Here is a 15,061-nt window from a genome sequence, read left to right on the forward strand (position 1 = left end):
AGTGGCCCAGTCGGCGTCAACGTGTGCTTCCAGTTGTCCAGGAGCTCCAAGTTCCAGCTTCAAATCAGCAGTCGACTTCAAGTACCGTAGCGTTCGTTTGGCCTCCGTCCAATCAGTCCCAGAATAGACGCGCTGATAGCTATATCGGAGCTGGTGTTTACCGCAACATACAGCAAAGCACCGACTAGGCTTTGGAAATCGTCCTTCCGCTCCTCCTCCTTTTGCGGTAATTTCGGATAACCGGGGTCTATTGGGATGTGAGACGGTCTTGCGTCCGCTTGCCCAAATTTTGCAGCTATCTTGCGTATGTATGCACTTTGATCCAGCAAAAAATGTCCATCCTGTCCTCGTTCGAGCCGAATACCGAGATAGTTGTTGACGTCTTCTAATGTGGTTAGCTTGAAATGCATCTTCAGGGTGTTCACAATCCTGTTGTAGTCCCCATCGTCCTGGCAAGCAATGAGCATATCGTCTACATACAACAGTATGAACGATAAATGACCACCTTGGTTCTTCACGAACAGACAAGGATCTGCTTTCACCGGTAAGTATCCCAAACTCCGGAGCACTTCGGTAATTCCGTCCTGCTTGCTTCAGTCCATATAAACTTTTCCACAGCAGACACACATCGCTCTTGCCACCTGTTTGGAATCCAGTCGGCTGCCTCATATAGATGGTTTCTTCCAACTCTCCGTACAGGTTTGCCGATTTAACGCGTCCACGTGCTTCACTTGTAGCTTCCTTCTGGCGGCGATCGACAACAGTGTGCGGACGGTCGTCTGCTTCGCAACGGCGGCAAACACTTCGTCGTAGTCCGTACCGTACCTCTGACTGAACCCTTGGGCGACCAGCCTGGCCTTATATTGGATGACATTGCCATCACCGTCCATCTTCCTTTTGTACACCCACTAGCAGCCTACGGTTTTGCGGTTTCCATAAGTCCCTGTTGGGTTAGGGACATCTCTTTGCCATGGAAAAAACGACCTACTGATAGCAGCTTCGTTGAGCAGCTTCAATACTGTAAACACACATTTATTCATAATTACAATTTCAAATATTTACAAATAATAACTTACATGTTAGTGCTCAAATTCACAGGCTTGCGAGGATTACACGTCCAACCAACTTTTCCTTCTATTTCAATTTCTCACCTCCTCTTGCTCTGTTCAGTGTTGCCAGTTTCACCGAACATTTCATCCACAACAGTCCCTCTCAGGACACCTAATAGCTTCTTCGAACGAACGAGGTGCGCAGTACTCCTGGAAGTCATGAACCTCTGTGGTGCGATCCCTTTGGTCGCACGGTCGGATCGACGAACATCAGGTGTGCCACTAATCCAGAGTGTGGATTTTTATCGCGAACCACTGAATGGTCCATGCTCAGCAAGTGATACATTCGCGAATCTAACATTTCATGAACCAACATGCTCGGGAACGCTCCCCGAAATGCTGTTCATTCTCTTGCCTGGTTCGATACGAGAGCGCAATCAAGAGAGAAGATGCTCGATGACGCTAATGAAAGCGATGCATTCGGTAAGAATATTTTATTGCCATAATTCTTTTTTTATTGTGACTACACAACCTGCAACGTCATGAATACAGTTAAATTACATAGTATTTCAGGTTTTTAAAGCGAAAACGCATTAAATACTTATTAAAATAACGATTATTCACAGTTGCCCCAAGCCAACGATGAGCGATCATCGGTAAGTGTTACACTTAGCGATGCCCGCTCATCGCCGCAGCTTGTTTGTATCGGAGTATCCTCTTTGTGTTCCTTCGTGAACCATGCGAATCGACGAGAGAACATACACCGCTTGGTAATTGAAACAGAACCAACAGAAGGGAAGAAAAACTGCCGAGTGGTTCACTGATCACTTTTTCGTCCAAACACTGCACTAATCTCATCCTGTCCTTCGATAGCCAGAGGCAGATGACGGTATCATCTGACCGAATGGTGTCGTCCTGGTCGTCTTCTTCATTGGCTGTCTTGAAGCCGTGGAAATCGTCCTCACTGCAATCATCACCGTCCCAATCATCATCGCTCGTGTGATCCACCGGAATGGGGGTATCGTCATCAGCTGTAACATCGGGAATCTCATCAGGTTTGTCACGGTTCATCGAAGAAATTTCAGAAAATGTAGACCTTATGTTGGAGAGAGTAGCCCACGAACAACATCTTCTTGGATTTCGCTTGAAACTTTGGACGCTTCTCCGAAGGGATCCATACGTAGGCCCACGAACCAAATATCTAGAGGTGGCTGTGATTAGGCTTTTCTCCAGTCCAGATCTCGTACGGGGTGGACGGTATATGCTTTTTGACAAACGGTTTTGAACGTATGTGGCAGTATTCACTGCTTCGGCCCAGTACTTATTCGGCAACTGTGCGTCCAGAATTATGCAGCGGGCCATCTCCTCTAGTGAGCGATTCTTACGCTCTGAAACTCCGTTCTGTTGCGGGGTGTATGCTGCGGTGAACTGCTGGGTGATTGCTTCTTGACGACAGTAACGATCCAAAGTTTCGTTCTGGTACTCACCCCCTTGATCCGATCGAATCTCTTTGAGAGCTCTTCCGAAGAGGTTTTTGACATATTGCACGTACTCTTGAATCCGCTCTGTCACTTCCGATTTCTTTTTCAGAAAATACACAACGGTGTACAGGGAATGGTCATCGATTATCGTTAGGAAGTATAACGACAACCCCCTGGTGTCGGCGTCTGCATCGGTCCACAAACATCCGTGTGGATAATGTCAAGAGGTTGCTTGGATTTCTTCCTCGATCTCTTGGCAAACGGTAGACACGCCATCTTACCCTCCAGGCAGTATTCGCACGTTACGTAGTGCCCACAGTCTTCGATTTGGACTCCAGTGGCTAGCCCTTTCCTCTCCAGAGCCTGAATCGCATGCGGCTCGCGATGTCCGAGGATACGATGCCAAGTATGCAAGCAATCAGGATTGTGGTTTGTCTCACTCACCTGCAAAGCTACTTGAGCTGTCCGCAAACGTTCCCTTCCTGGTTCTCTGCTGAATATAGTTTTAGCTTGTCGTTTCTCTGGCATACGAGCTACGTGCCCAGCCCACCGCAGCCTGCTGTATTTTATGTGCTCCACAATATCCATCTCTTTATATACTTGGTACAATTCGTAGTTCATGTAACGCCGCCAGATGCCGTTCACCAGAAAGTCCTCCACTAACTGGGCCAAGAACTTAGTGCAACGAACGAAAGTTGACTGTATTCAGCTTCGCAGTAATGTGTATTGCACTTACTTTATGTTAATGTATCTTAGAGTGCTATCAAATGATCATTAACAATCATTAGCCGCTTGCGCGCAAGGACGCGCAAGCGTACGCGCAACTGCGCGATCAGTATTATAAAAACAATAAACAAGAGCCTGGACGCTCTCTTCTGTAAACAGCAATCAAGCGTACAACAAGTAATTTATTTAACACCCGTAGAAACCCCCCAAGTGATTATTAATTAATAACGTTGGTTTGGCCTTACGATTGTTACGTCGGTATTATTAGTGTCCTCCCGTCTGCTGGTCTAAAGTGGTCCCGGATCATCAAATTCAATACGCAGATTGATAAAACAACGTTTTGTTTGCGCTTGCAGCACCACGATATGGCTCCTCCTTGAGCGGTGAATACGTAGCATGTACCTAGTGGACTTTCGGCTTTCGTGATCCTCAGCCCAGTCTGCTTCGGAAAATTCGTTGACATCCTAGTCCTTGTTCCGATGCTACACCACACCAAGCGATATTTGGAGATCTCTTTTACGTACCGCAGGGGATGCATCACCGCATTCCAGTGCCGTTCACCAGGACTAGAGTTGAATCGGCTGAGCACGTTCACGGCGTAGTAGATATCCGGATGGGCGAGGTACAATACACAGTCCACAACTTTTCTGTAGGGGACATCCCGCATGCGCTCCTCCTCTTCTGCCGTCGACGGACTCATTTCCAGCTTCTTGCTTGTGTTCATCGGGGTGGTACCGGGTTGGACTGAATCGTGCACCGTCGACTGGAGCCCAAACTTTCGTAGAGCAGCATCCAGCTTTGAATTCCAGACACGGCTGGATTGCTTTAACCTGTAAGGGTTGGCTTTGTTGAGGCGACAAACCTTGGACTTCTTGCCACCATCCACGAAGCATGCGGGTTAGTGTGGGTCATCGGAACCATTTTCTCAGATCAAAGCTTTTTTGGTTTTGTTTCGAGTCCTGAGTATCTGTGCAAAATTTGAGCACGATCGGTTGCGTCTACACTTTGCGCATTGCAATTGAAATTTATATGGGATTTTGTATGGGAAAACATACTTTTTTGCATTTTAGCCATGTAAGTTACTACGCCACACGGTAGAGAAAATAAGTCAACATTGTAGAATTGGCCAACTATAATTCTCGAAGAAAATAATCCTACTTTCTCAAATTGACCAACCATGATTCTTTGTAGAGAAAAAGACAATAAAAAGGTTAGAATTTGTTGAACACCAAACACGCAAGTTGTGTAGTTTTTCTTACTCCGTTCTTTCTCCGAATGTTCCGGGGTTTCCGGGTCAATTCCTCATTTCCCGTGAAGCGAGAATTTAGGAATCGACATTAGTGGTCCTTCGATACGAGAAAATAAATAAATCAGTGCGTGGAAAGGGTAAAAAACCCGAATAAAAAACTGAAACAGTGGAACGCTCAAAGCAAAATGGCGGATAGTCATGTGAAAAAAACTCTCGGTGCTTACGTGCATCCCATCCGCTTCAAGTTTGCAACCAAAGAAGTGGTACAGAAACTGAATGTTTTGCTGTTTGGTGTTGAGGGCCAGTTGAATAGATATCGTGCAAATGTGATCAATTTTGCTGGCTTCCGTACGAAGAACGAACTGGAAGATTTCCATCGAAGACTGGACCTTCTGTCCGAAGAAGAAGTGCCAAACATCGCGGAAGTGCTAAACGGAGATGCAGCCCAAGTTTCGAAACAAGATTTGTATCAACTCATAGCGAAACTGGGGCCCTCTCTGAAAATGGAAACGGATGATGCAGCCCGTGGAAACCAGTCGACTTCAGAGCTGGGAGCTAAGCGTGCTTCCAGTGCGTCGAAATCGGTCTCAATGCATAGTATCCAGTCCACATCGAGTACGGCCGTCGAGGAAGCAGAAAAGGAATTGGAGTTGACGAAAAAAATTCTGGAGCTGGAGAGATCGAAAATGGAAGTTGAACATAACCTCAAACTAAAAGAAATCGAAAACAAAATACTACAAGCGAAGCTGGTAGAACAGGACCATCAGTCCGAAGCAGAGTCCCTGTGTAGTCTGGAAAGTTCGACGAAAAGGCAGTTTCAGAAGGTTAACGAATGGATGGACAAAAACATACAGTGCGGCCAAGAAGAAACACCTGTTCAATTATCAGTTCATAAAGAGATCCCATTGCTTCAACGACACGTACAACCTTCCGTTTATGAAACTCCTCCGTCAAGCCGCCTGGAGAAACTGCTAGCTAGGCAGATACTGGGGTTTGAATTGCCACGGTTTGCAGGAAATCCAGAGGAATGGCCAAGTTTCATAACGGTGTTCCGGCGTTCTACCGAGGATGGGGAATTCAGTGATGCCGAAAACATGATGAGGCTGCGCAAGTGTCTGGAAGGTCCAGCCAAGGAAAGCGTGGAAATGTTACTACTAACCAACGATGTTCGTCGAACCTTGGATGTCCTGGAAAGAAACTATGGAGACAGCAAAGTGATTCTGCAGAAGGTTATGGACAAAGTGGCAAATTTCAAATTCGTACACGATCCGAAGAGCTTCCTTGAATTCAGCAACTTGGTGGAAAACGTAACCGTTATCATGGGCTCCTTTGATGCCAAAGTCCACGACGTTGAAGCTGTGCTGGAAAAGCTGCTACAAAAGCTGCCGGATTACTTGCGTATACAGTGGGGTTCGTTCCAACAGGATCATCATATACAACTTGACAACTTGGATGGCTTTTCTGTACACGGAGAAACAAAAGTACCCAAAAGTGAGTTCGATCCACCCAACTTCGAGGTTACGTGCGGGAAGCCAATTTTGAGTTGATGGAGTTGATGTTGAGGTAGGTAGTTTGCATTTAGGCGTATTCGGCCAAAGTACCTAAAGTCGAAGTTTTTTTTACTCAACCGTCAGTTAAATTTACTCAACTTTCGGTTCTATGTCACTTACTCAATTTTGGCTTCCCGCATCGAACTCTCAAAGTTGGGTTGTTTTGCTATTCACTCTTTGACAACAACAAAGAGAGCGAATGAAAGAGGATGCAAAAAAGAACTCAAAAGTGAGTTTAAAAATACTCAAATTTAGGTTTTCTTGTTTTTCAGTGTATGGGTGCGCAGACAAATCGCTGTCGTGAAAAATGCTCATATTGGACAGCGGTACCCACCACAGGATTATGTCAAAACAATCACCAGTCACAACGTAAAAGTTTGTCTCGTTTGCAGAACCGCTGAGCATCAAATTGAAAAGTGCCCTGTCTTCACGAAAATGGACCTTAATCGACGATGGGATGCAGCAAGGAAGTTCAGCTTGTGCTTTCTGTGCCTGACGAAGCACAACACGAAATGCACCAGCAGTGCGGTGTGCGGATTGAATGAATGCAACAGACGTCATCATAAAATGTTGCATCGCATGGAACCGTCCAACCCTTTGGGAGCAGTTGTTGAGGATCAAACGCGATCGGCTATTCTGAAATACGTCCCCGTTCGAGTGAGCGGCCCCAAAGGTACGTTGTCAACCACTGCGTTCATAGACGACGGCAGTAGCTTGACTCTGATTGAAGCCGATGTGGCAGCCGCCATAGGAGTGACCGGTTGCAAGAGCCCTGTATCCTTTACTTGGACCGGTAATATACGCAGAGAAGAAGAGGATTCTGAAATCGTTCAACTAAATATCAGTGCTGACATTCCGGGTTGGCCTGAATATGAGCTGGATTGCGTGCACACATTGGACGGTCTCAACATCCCATACCAACAGTGGGACACCGAAAAACTTCTGCAGAAGTATCCGTATTTGTCATCAATCGACCCACGATCGATCAGCGGAAGCCAACCGACTATTTTGATTGGCCAGAACAACGGTAAACTCATCGTACCTAGAGAGCACTACGCGCCAGACGGGCAGTCGCCGATAATCAGTAAAACTCGTTTGGGGTGGGTGGTACACGGGCCAGTTGTTGGTTTGGGATTCAGGCTTTGTGGATCCGAAGAAGATGTAGTAAATGTATGTGTGGATGATCAATTGGCCGAACTGAATGAACTTGTGAGAAGTAGTATGTCTCTGGACAATTTCGGCGTGTGTGTCAGTAATGCGAACAATCAAAGAAGTGTTGATGATGTACGTGCTTTGGATATCGCCAAGAGCACGGTTAATAAAGTGGGTGAACGTTATGAGATTGGGTTGCCATATATTTCTGATGACATCGTAATGGAGCGTAGTCTGCACACTGCGATGCGTAATCTTGATTGCGTCGAAAAGCGGTTGCAACGACAGGGGCTAACGGAACAGTACAGGAACATCGTTGAATCCTACCACGAAAAGGGTTATGTCGTCAAGGTACCGTGGCGCCAGGTGGATTGGAGTAACGGTAAGCTCTGGTTCTTGCCTCATTTTCCGGTCCTCAATGTCCACAAGCCAGGAAAAATACGCATGGTGTTCAATTCAGCAGCTAAAAGCAACGGAAAGTGTTTGAATGATTACTTGCTTTCTGGACCACCAAGTGGGGTAACGATTTTTGGCATTCTTGGTCGTTTTCGAAGATACCCAGTGGCAGTTGGTGCTGATGTGACCGAAATGTTTCACCAAGTGATGGTGAGAGAGGAAGATACTTGGTCCCAGTGCTTCCTATATCGTGAAAGCCCTTCGGATCGCCCACAAGTTTACCGAATGAACGTCATGATTTTCGGAGCAAACTGTTCGCCATTCCTGGCACAATTCGTTAAGAATCACAATGCTGAGCAGCATAAGCACGAACATCCAGAAGCAGCATCTGATGTCATCGAACAACATTACGTCGATGATTATTATCAATCATTCGAAAATGTTGAACAAGCAAGCCAGGTATGTAACGAGGTCATCCGTATTCAGCAAGCAGGAGGTTTCCATCTTCGGGGATTCATCAGCAACTCCGAGGAGCTGCTGTCAACACTCCCGAATGATCGAGTGGGTGCGGTTACAACGGTGAACGTTGATGGAGCACCAGTTCATCGTGTACTTGGAATTCGATGGAATGCTGCAACTGACGAATTTGAATTTGTTCCCGAGTTTCAACATATCTCCGAATCAATAATGGCCAGGACGCAAAGACCAACAAAAAGGGACATACTGAAGGTGGCCATGTCTCTTTATGACCCGTTGGGGTTTGTGAATCCGATCAGCATCAAAATTCGTATCTTGATACGCCATATCTGGGCAACCAAGGTTTCTTGGGACGAAGAGTTAAGAACCGATTTCATTGCTAAGTGGCATGAATGGCTTAGTGACCTGGAAAAAGTAAGTACTGTCAAAATTCCTCGTTGCTTACTGATGCATGCTGAGAAAGTCGTTTCAATTGAAATTCACACCTTTTGTGACTCTAGCCACTTGGCTTATGCGGCTGTAGTTTATTTGAGGGTGAAATATCATGACAAGTATTGCTGCTCATTCCTAGCTTCAAAAGCACGCGTGACACCTCTCAAGGAAACTACATCAACCACGCCTAAGTTGGAGTTGACTGCGGCAGTCCTCGGTACTCGACTTTGTGAGACCGTTATCAAGGAGTATCGACTACCGGAAGCATCCCTACATTTTTGGACGGACTCTACGACAGTGTTATGCTGGTTGAATTCCAAGAAACGTTTAATACCGTTCGTCGCTGCTCGGGTGAGCGAGATTCTATCGAAAACCAGCAGCACAAATTGGAGATACATTCCTTCTTCGTCGAACCCGTCCGATTTCGCAACTCGTGACGGATCCATATCAACCGATAAGCTTCGTGCATGGGTGGCAGGACCTAACTTTCTTGCCCAAAGCGAGGATGATTGGCCAATAGAATTGAAATGCTACAATGTCTCACCAACCGACGGGTTTCTGGCTACGACAATTGAAGACACTGATGGAGGCGGAAATTATGATCTCTCGAAGGGGCTGCCCGATCCAGAACGGTTTTCGAACCTGAGCCGGCTTATCCGTTCTACTGCTTGGATGATACGGTTTGTAAGAAATTCTTCAAAACAGCATGACCGGCTAGGAGGACCATTGACGGCAAAGGAGGTAAGCTACGCTACAACGTTATGGATCCGTTCTGTTCAGCAACATGCCTTTGGAGATGAGTTGAAAATGCTTCGAGCAAATAAACCGGTTCAAGACAAACTCCTCACTCAACTAGATCCATACGTTTCGGATGGTATTATGCAAGTTGGTGGGCGATTGCGGAATGCAGAATGTCTCGATGATAATGCCAAGCATCCTATCATTCTTGACAGACATCACCGATTCGTTAAATTGCTGATTGAAGACTATCATAAGCGAGCGAACCATTTTGGGCTGGACTTAGTACTAAACCAGATAAAAGAAAAGTACTATTTTTCGAAAATGAGAGCAACTGTTAAAACTGTCATTCACAACTGCCAGGTATGTCGAGTGCATAGGGCACACCCGAAAGAACAAAAAATGGGAGATTTGCCTAAATTTCGCCTTGAGCCCGGATTGCCCGTGTTCACATATACCGGTATGGATTATTTTGGTCCACTCACGGTCACGGTTAACCGGCATCACGAAAAGCGATATGGAGTGATTTTTACGTGCCTCAATTCCCGGGCAGTGCACATCGAAGTAGCGGGGAGTCTCACTACGGATTCCACAATTATGGCTGTAAGGAGATTTATATCGAGGCGACCGAAACCAAGGATGATCATCAGCGACAACGGTACCAACCTACGAGGTGCAGCGGTCGAGTTGAAGAAAAGTTTGGCGGATTTAGATTTGGAGAAAATTGCAGACTGTTTATCAGCTTATTCTATCGACTGGAAATTTATTCCACCAGCTAGTCCACACTACGGAGGAGCGTGGGAGCGAGTTGTGAGAAGCGTTAAAATGGCTTTGAATGCTGTGCTCAAAGAAAAAAGTCCTAAAGAAGAAACATTGCAAACCTTACTTGTGGAGGTAGAACATTTAGTTAATAATCGTCCTCTGTCCTACGTTTCATGCGATCCCGATGACCCAAGGAGCATCACTCCAAATGATCTTCTTCTTGGGGTACATCAGTCTGCCAATGCAGCTCCTGGGATTTTTTGTGACGGTGATGAGTTCTTAAGAAAACAGTGGCGTTATGCTCAGTTGCTTGTGGATCGATTCTGGAGTCGCTGGATCCGGGAATATCTTTCCACCCTACAGTCTCGCGTCAAGTGGAAGGTAGCGAAGGAAAACATGAAAGTTGGGGATGTGGTAAAAATGGCCGATCCGAAAGTTCCTCGAGGAGAATGGCCTTTGGGACGAGTTGTGAAAGTGTATACCGGGGACGATGGTCTTGTGCGCTATGCAGATGTGCGGACCCAGAATACTACACTGCGTCGACCTGTAACGAAGTTGGCAGTTATTGAAGGTTTAGATTGAGTAGTTTGTATGTTAGTATGACGTCGGTCTAAAAACGAGGGGGAGAAAATGTAAGTTACTACGCCACACGGTAGAGAAAATAAGTCAACATTGTAGAATTGGCCAACTATAATTCTCGAAGAAAATAATCCTACTTTCTCAAATTGACCAACCATGATTCTTTGTAGAGAAAAAGACAATAAAAAGGTTAGAATTTGTTGAACACCAAACACGCAAGTTGTGTAGTTTTTCTTACTCCGTTCTTTCTCCGAATGTTCCGGGGTTTCCGGGTCAATTCCTCATTTCCCGTGAAGCGAGAATTTAGGAATCGACAAGCCATAAGTTGAAAAAGTTTGTCTGAAACTTTTTAACCGATACTGTAAAATGATAGCCTAGGATGTTCTGAAAAACTTAGTTGAAGACCGCAAAGCGATCCGACACGGAGAAAAATATTTGATAAATACAAACAATACTTAGCACGATTCAACCAAATTTCAAGGTTGATTTTTGCACAAACAAAATCATAGCTTCATTCGACTGCTGGCGTTCGTTGAAGCAAACTAAAATACTAGGTAATTGTTTTGAGGGTTCAACAGCTGAATGCAACCAAATTTTGTTTAAATTTACCATTATATTGGTCGTTCCATTTTGACAGCTCTCGTAACAAACTAAAACATTTGTTATTTCAGCCAAATTGCTCAGTTTCAATTTAACAAATAATGGTTCGAAACAAACAAACGCAATAGTTCAAATTAAACAATGAATTTATTGAAATTACTTTGTTTATAATTCCTGAACCCTCCCCTTCCTTCTTGATCTCTTCATTTTCATAGAAAATAATGTACAAGAGAAACAATGAACAATTGAACGTATCAACATTTTTTATTCTCAGAAAAAAACATTTTTACTTCTTACCATATTTAGCTTACATTTTTCGTATCACACATATTTATATCTATTTCTTCCTGATTTCTTCAACTTCCGTAAGGGTCAGAATCATGGTCTTCCTTCACAAAAAACATCGTTGGGTGTCCTCAATTTCGCTTACGCATACAGAAAATCCGGTCGTAACGTTGAGTAGTTGCTTTGTGGTGAGACGAAGAAGCTCGAACAGTGCGTCAATCTAAAATCGGCATTTTGGTAATGATTTAGAAAAAATACAATTGAACTACATATGAATGAAACTTACCGTTTGTTTGTAGACTACATACATACATAATTTGTTCTATATTCTATTGTATCGTACAGAGTTGAAATATTGTTTTAACTTTACGCGAGACATGGTCAAGTCGATAGATTCGTAATGCTTATTATAAATTAACATTTTCGCGACGTATACTGCCTGAAAGCACTATATTGCGCCTTAGTACGTTCGACCTTGGAGTACTCAGCTGTAGTTTGGGCTCCGTTCTACCGAAATGGAATTCGACGATTAGAAAGTGTCCAGCGAAAGTTTGTCCGATACGCTCTACGTAATCTCCAGTGGAATGATCCGATCAATCTTCCCAGATACGAGGATCGCTGTAAATTGATTCATCTCGACCTTTTGAGTGTTCGCCGAGATGTCGCTAAGGCCTGCTTTGTAAGCGACCTACTCACTTCTAATATTGATTGTGCGGAGCTGTTATATCACTTGAACGTGAATATCAGGAGGCGCCCTCTACGTTCGAACGATTTTCTGCGGATTGATAGATCCAGAACAAACTACGGGATGAACGAACCCTTTAGAAGCATGTGTCGTGTATTTGTTAATTGTTTTTCTAGCTTCGATTTCCATCTAAGTAGAGTAAGGATTAGAGATAATTTTTTGCGTGTACTCTCTGTTTAATGTGAAATTATTGTTTGTTTTATTTTGTATTAACTTAAGTTTTGTCATTGGGGTGTTTTAACCTGTTGACTTTAAAATCTTTATAAATAAATAAATAAATAAATAAATAAATAAACATCATTCTATTGATTGGGCTGAATTTCGCATAATTTGTACGATGATGACTGACCGCAAATATGTTTCGATTTCTTAATTGTCGAGTCGGAGTATAAAAATTAAAACAGAATAGCAGATTGCTGCAATCTACACGTTGCGAAACAATGTCATTTACAAATGTTATCATAGCATATTCACGACGTTCCTTTAAAGTTTGTATGTTTATTAGCATACAACGTGATTCATAAGAAGGAAGTGGAAAAGTTGTCCATCTCAGTTTACGTAGAGCAAATAGCAAAAATTTCTTCTGCACCGATTCTATGCGTTCCTCATGAGTTTTCATAAATGGGGACCAAACAATACTACAATATTCAAGAATCGATCTCACATAAGAAATGTACAATGTTTTGATAGTGTATGGATCGTTAAAGTTGATACTAAATCGCTTTATGAACCCCAGCATGTTGGTAGCTTTATGAATTATTGTATTGTAATGATCGATAAAACTCATTTTAGTATCTAAGATCACACCTAAGTCTCTAACTCTTTCACATCGTTCAACTATTTGATCCCCTAAGGTCACACTAGTTATATGCTGGTTCCTTTTTCTACTAAAGGTGATAGAATTACATTTTTTAACGTTTAACTCACGGGTTCCCAACCAGTGGTCCGCGGCCCCCTGGGGGGCCGTGAAGCCAGTCCAGGGGGGCCGCGGCGATACAAAAAATAGTAATTTTTTATTCTATTTTGTGCAAATTATACCAATTTTTAATTTTGTATACCGCCACCCCCAAAAGCCACAATCTGAGGAACAAATTTTCAGTATCAAACACATTCGGAAGAAAAAATTTTTCGGCTGCGCCGCTATTTTTCAGCTACGACTCAAATTCAATGTACATGATACCATTGATTACGAAATGTGAGTGTCGAATGAAAAAAAAAAACGTATCATTGATCATCAAAAATGCCTCCCACAGTAAATTTCTGGCTACGTCACTGTACCCAAAAAACTCGGTTTCGTTAATATTTTTTCTAAAAATTTTCATTGGGCCGCAGATGTTTTGACAATTCTTAAAGGGGGTCGCCACCTCAAAAAGGTTGGGAAGCCCTGGTTTAACTGAAGCAAACTTTTATTACACCATATGTAGAACAAACGTATTTCGTTTAGATATATACTAGTGTCTTCTTCACTTTTGATTTCCATGAAAATCTTCATATCATCTGCATAAATTAATATCTTTGAATGCTTGAATATATAATATGCGTCGTTCACATATAAAATGAAAAGAAGAGGACCTAAATGTGAACCCTGGGGGACACCAGACGTTACATTAATGGGTTGAGATTTGCTACCTTCGAAACGTACTGTTTGTTGTCTATTTGTTAAATATGATTGAATCCAAGAAAGCAGTTTATCATCAATTCCTATTTTCGAGAGTTTGAACAGCAATAAAGGGATATCTATGCGGTCAAAAGCTTTACTAAAATCAGTATATAGAGCCTCCACATAATTGCCGTGGTCCATAGCATTTACTGTGAAATTTACAAACTCTAGCAGGTTAGTTGCAGTTGAGCGGCCCTTGAAAAACCCGTGTTGAGAATTCGTTATTCTGTTTTTCACTTGATTAAACATTTTTTTATTAACAATGGATTCAAACAGTTTTGGGATACAAGAAATAATTGCAATTCCACGGTAATTTCGTATGTCGGACTTTTTTCCCGATTTATATATAGGGATTAAAAATGAGTTTTTCCAAATACTGGGAAATGCAGATGAGTCAAGGGACATGTTAAATAGCCAAAATAGAGGAGATGTCAACTCAATTGCAAGAGTTTTCATAAATACTGGGGGAATTCCGTCCGGTCCTGATCCTTTTGAAGCGTCCAAACTTTTTAAACCTGTTAAAACGTCCTCCACATTGATATGACTTACATGAACATCTCTTGAAAATGAGGGCATGAATGAAAAATATTCTAGATCACGATCATTCTCGGAGAAAGTCGTATAGATATCTTGGAAAAATATAGCGAAGAGATCGCAAATCTCCTTAGAGGTTTCAGCCGTTTTTTCATCTAATATCATTTTTGAGGGGAAATTACTTGATTTTGATTTAGTCTTAACATAATTGAAGAAATTTTTTGGACAAGACTTGATTTCGTTCTCAGTTTTCGCATTATACTCTACGAGTGTTATACTGATGGCTGTATTTAATTGGTCACATATTTCCAAATATTTTTGTAGATTTTCATCAGTGTTATTCTTCTTATACATTTTGTGAGCTTTTTGCTTCCGGTTTCTTAAATTTATGATATTTTTGTTGAACCAGACTGGATGTTTAAAATTTCCATGACGCCTTTTCATTTTAGTAGGAACTTCTTTGTCGATTATTTCATATAATATTTTATAGAAGGTACCAACCGCATTTTCAATATTATCTTCACTTTTCAAGATTGATTGCCAGTCTACCACATTTAATTTATGCTTTATGTTGTCATAGTTTGCTTTATGATATTCGAATACTTCCTCATATTCATAGTCATTAGATCTTGGAATGTTGTGGACG

The 15,061-nt window shown here is 42.8% G+C and overlaps 1 protein-coding gene across 1 annotated transcript; it reads left to right on the top strand.

Annotated features, from left to right (window-relative positions):
- Positions 1 to 4,690: 4,690 nt before the first annotated feature.
- Positions 4,691 to 10,594, top strand: LOC134288558 (uncharacterized). The gene is made up of 3 exons (XM_062853743.1): positions 4,691 to 5,910; positions 6,448 to 8,062; positions 10,376 to 10,594. The coding sequence occupies exons 1-3, from the start codon at positions 4,691 to 4,693 to the stop codon at positions 10,592 to 10,594; spliced, it is 3,054 nt and encodes a 1,017-aa protein (XP_062709727.1).
- Positions 10,595 to 15,061: the final 4,467 nt, after the last annotated feature.

The sequence above is a fragment of the Aedes albopictus genome, chromosome 1 (genome assembly GCF_035046485.1).
Source record: "Aedes albopictus strain Foshan chromosome 1, AalbF5, whole genome shotgun sequence".
Taxonomy (NCBI): Eukaryota; Metazoa; Arthropoda; class Insecta; order Diptera; family Culicidae; genus Aedes; species Aedes albopictus.

Excerpts from the sequence above, each read along its gene's own strand:
- LOC134288558 (XM_062853743.1), top strand. The coding sequence starts at position 4,691 with ATGGCGGATAGTCATGTGAAAAAAACTCTCGGTGCTTACGTGCATCCC. Across the intron at positions 5,911-6,447 it reads CCGGATTACTTGCGTATACA|AACCGCTGAGCATCAAATTG; the intron begins GTGGGGTTCGTT and ends TCTCGTTTGCAG. Across the intron at positions 8,063-10,375 it reads ATGTTGAACAAGCAAGCCAG|TCTCGCGTCAAGTGGAAGGT; the intron begins GTATGTAACGAG and ends TCCACCCTACAG.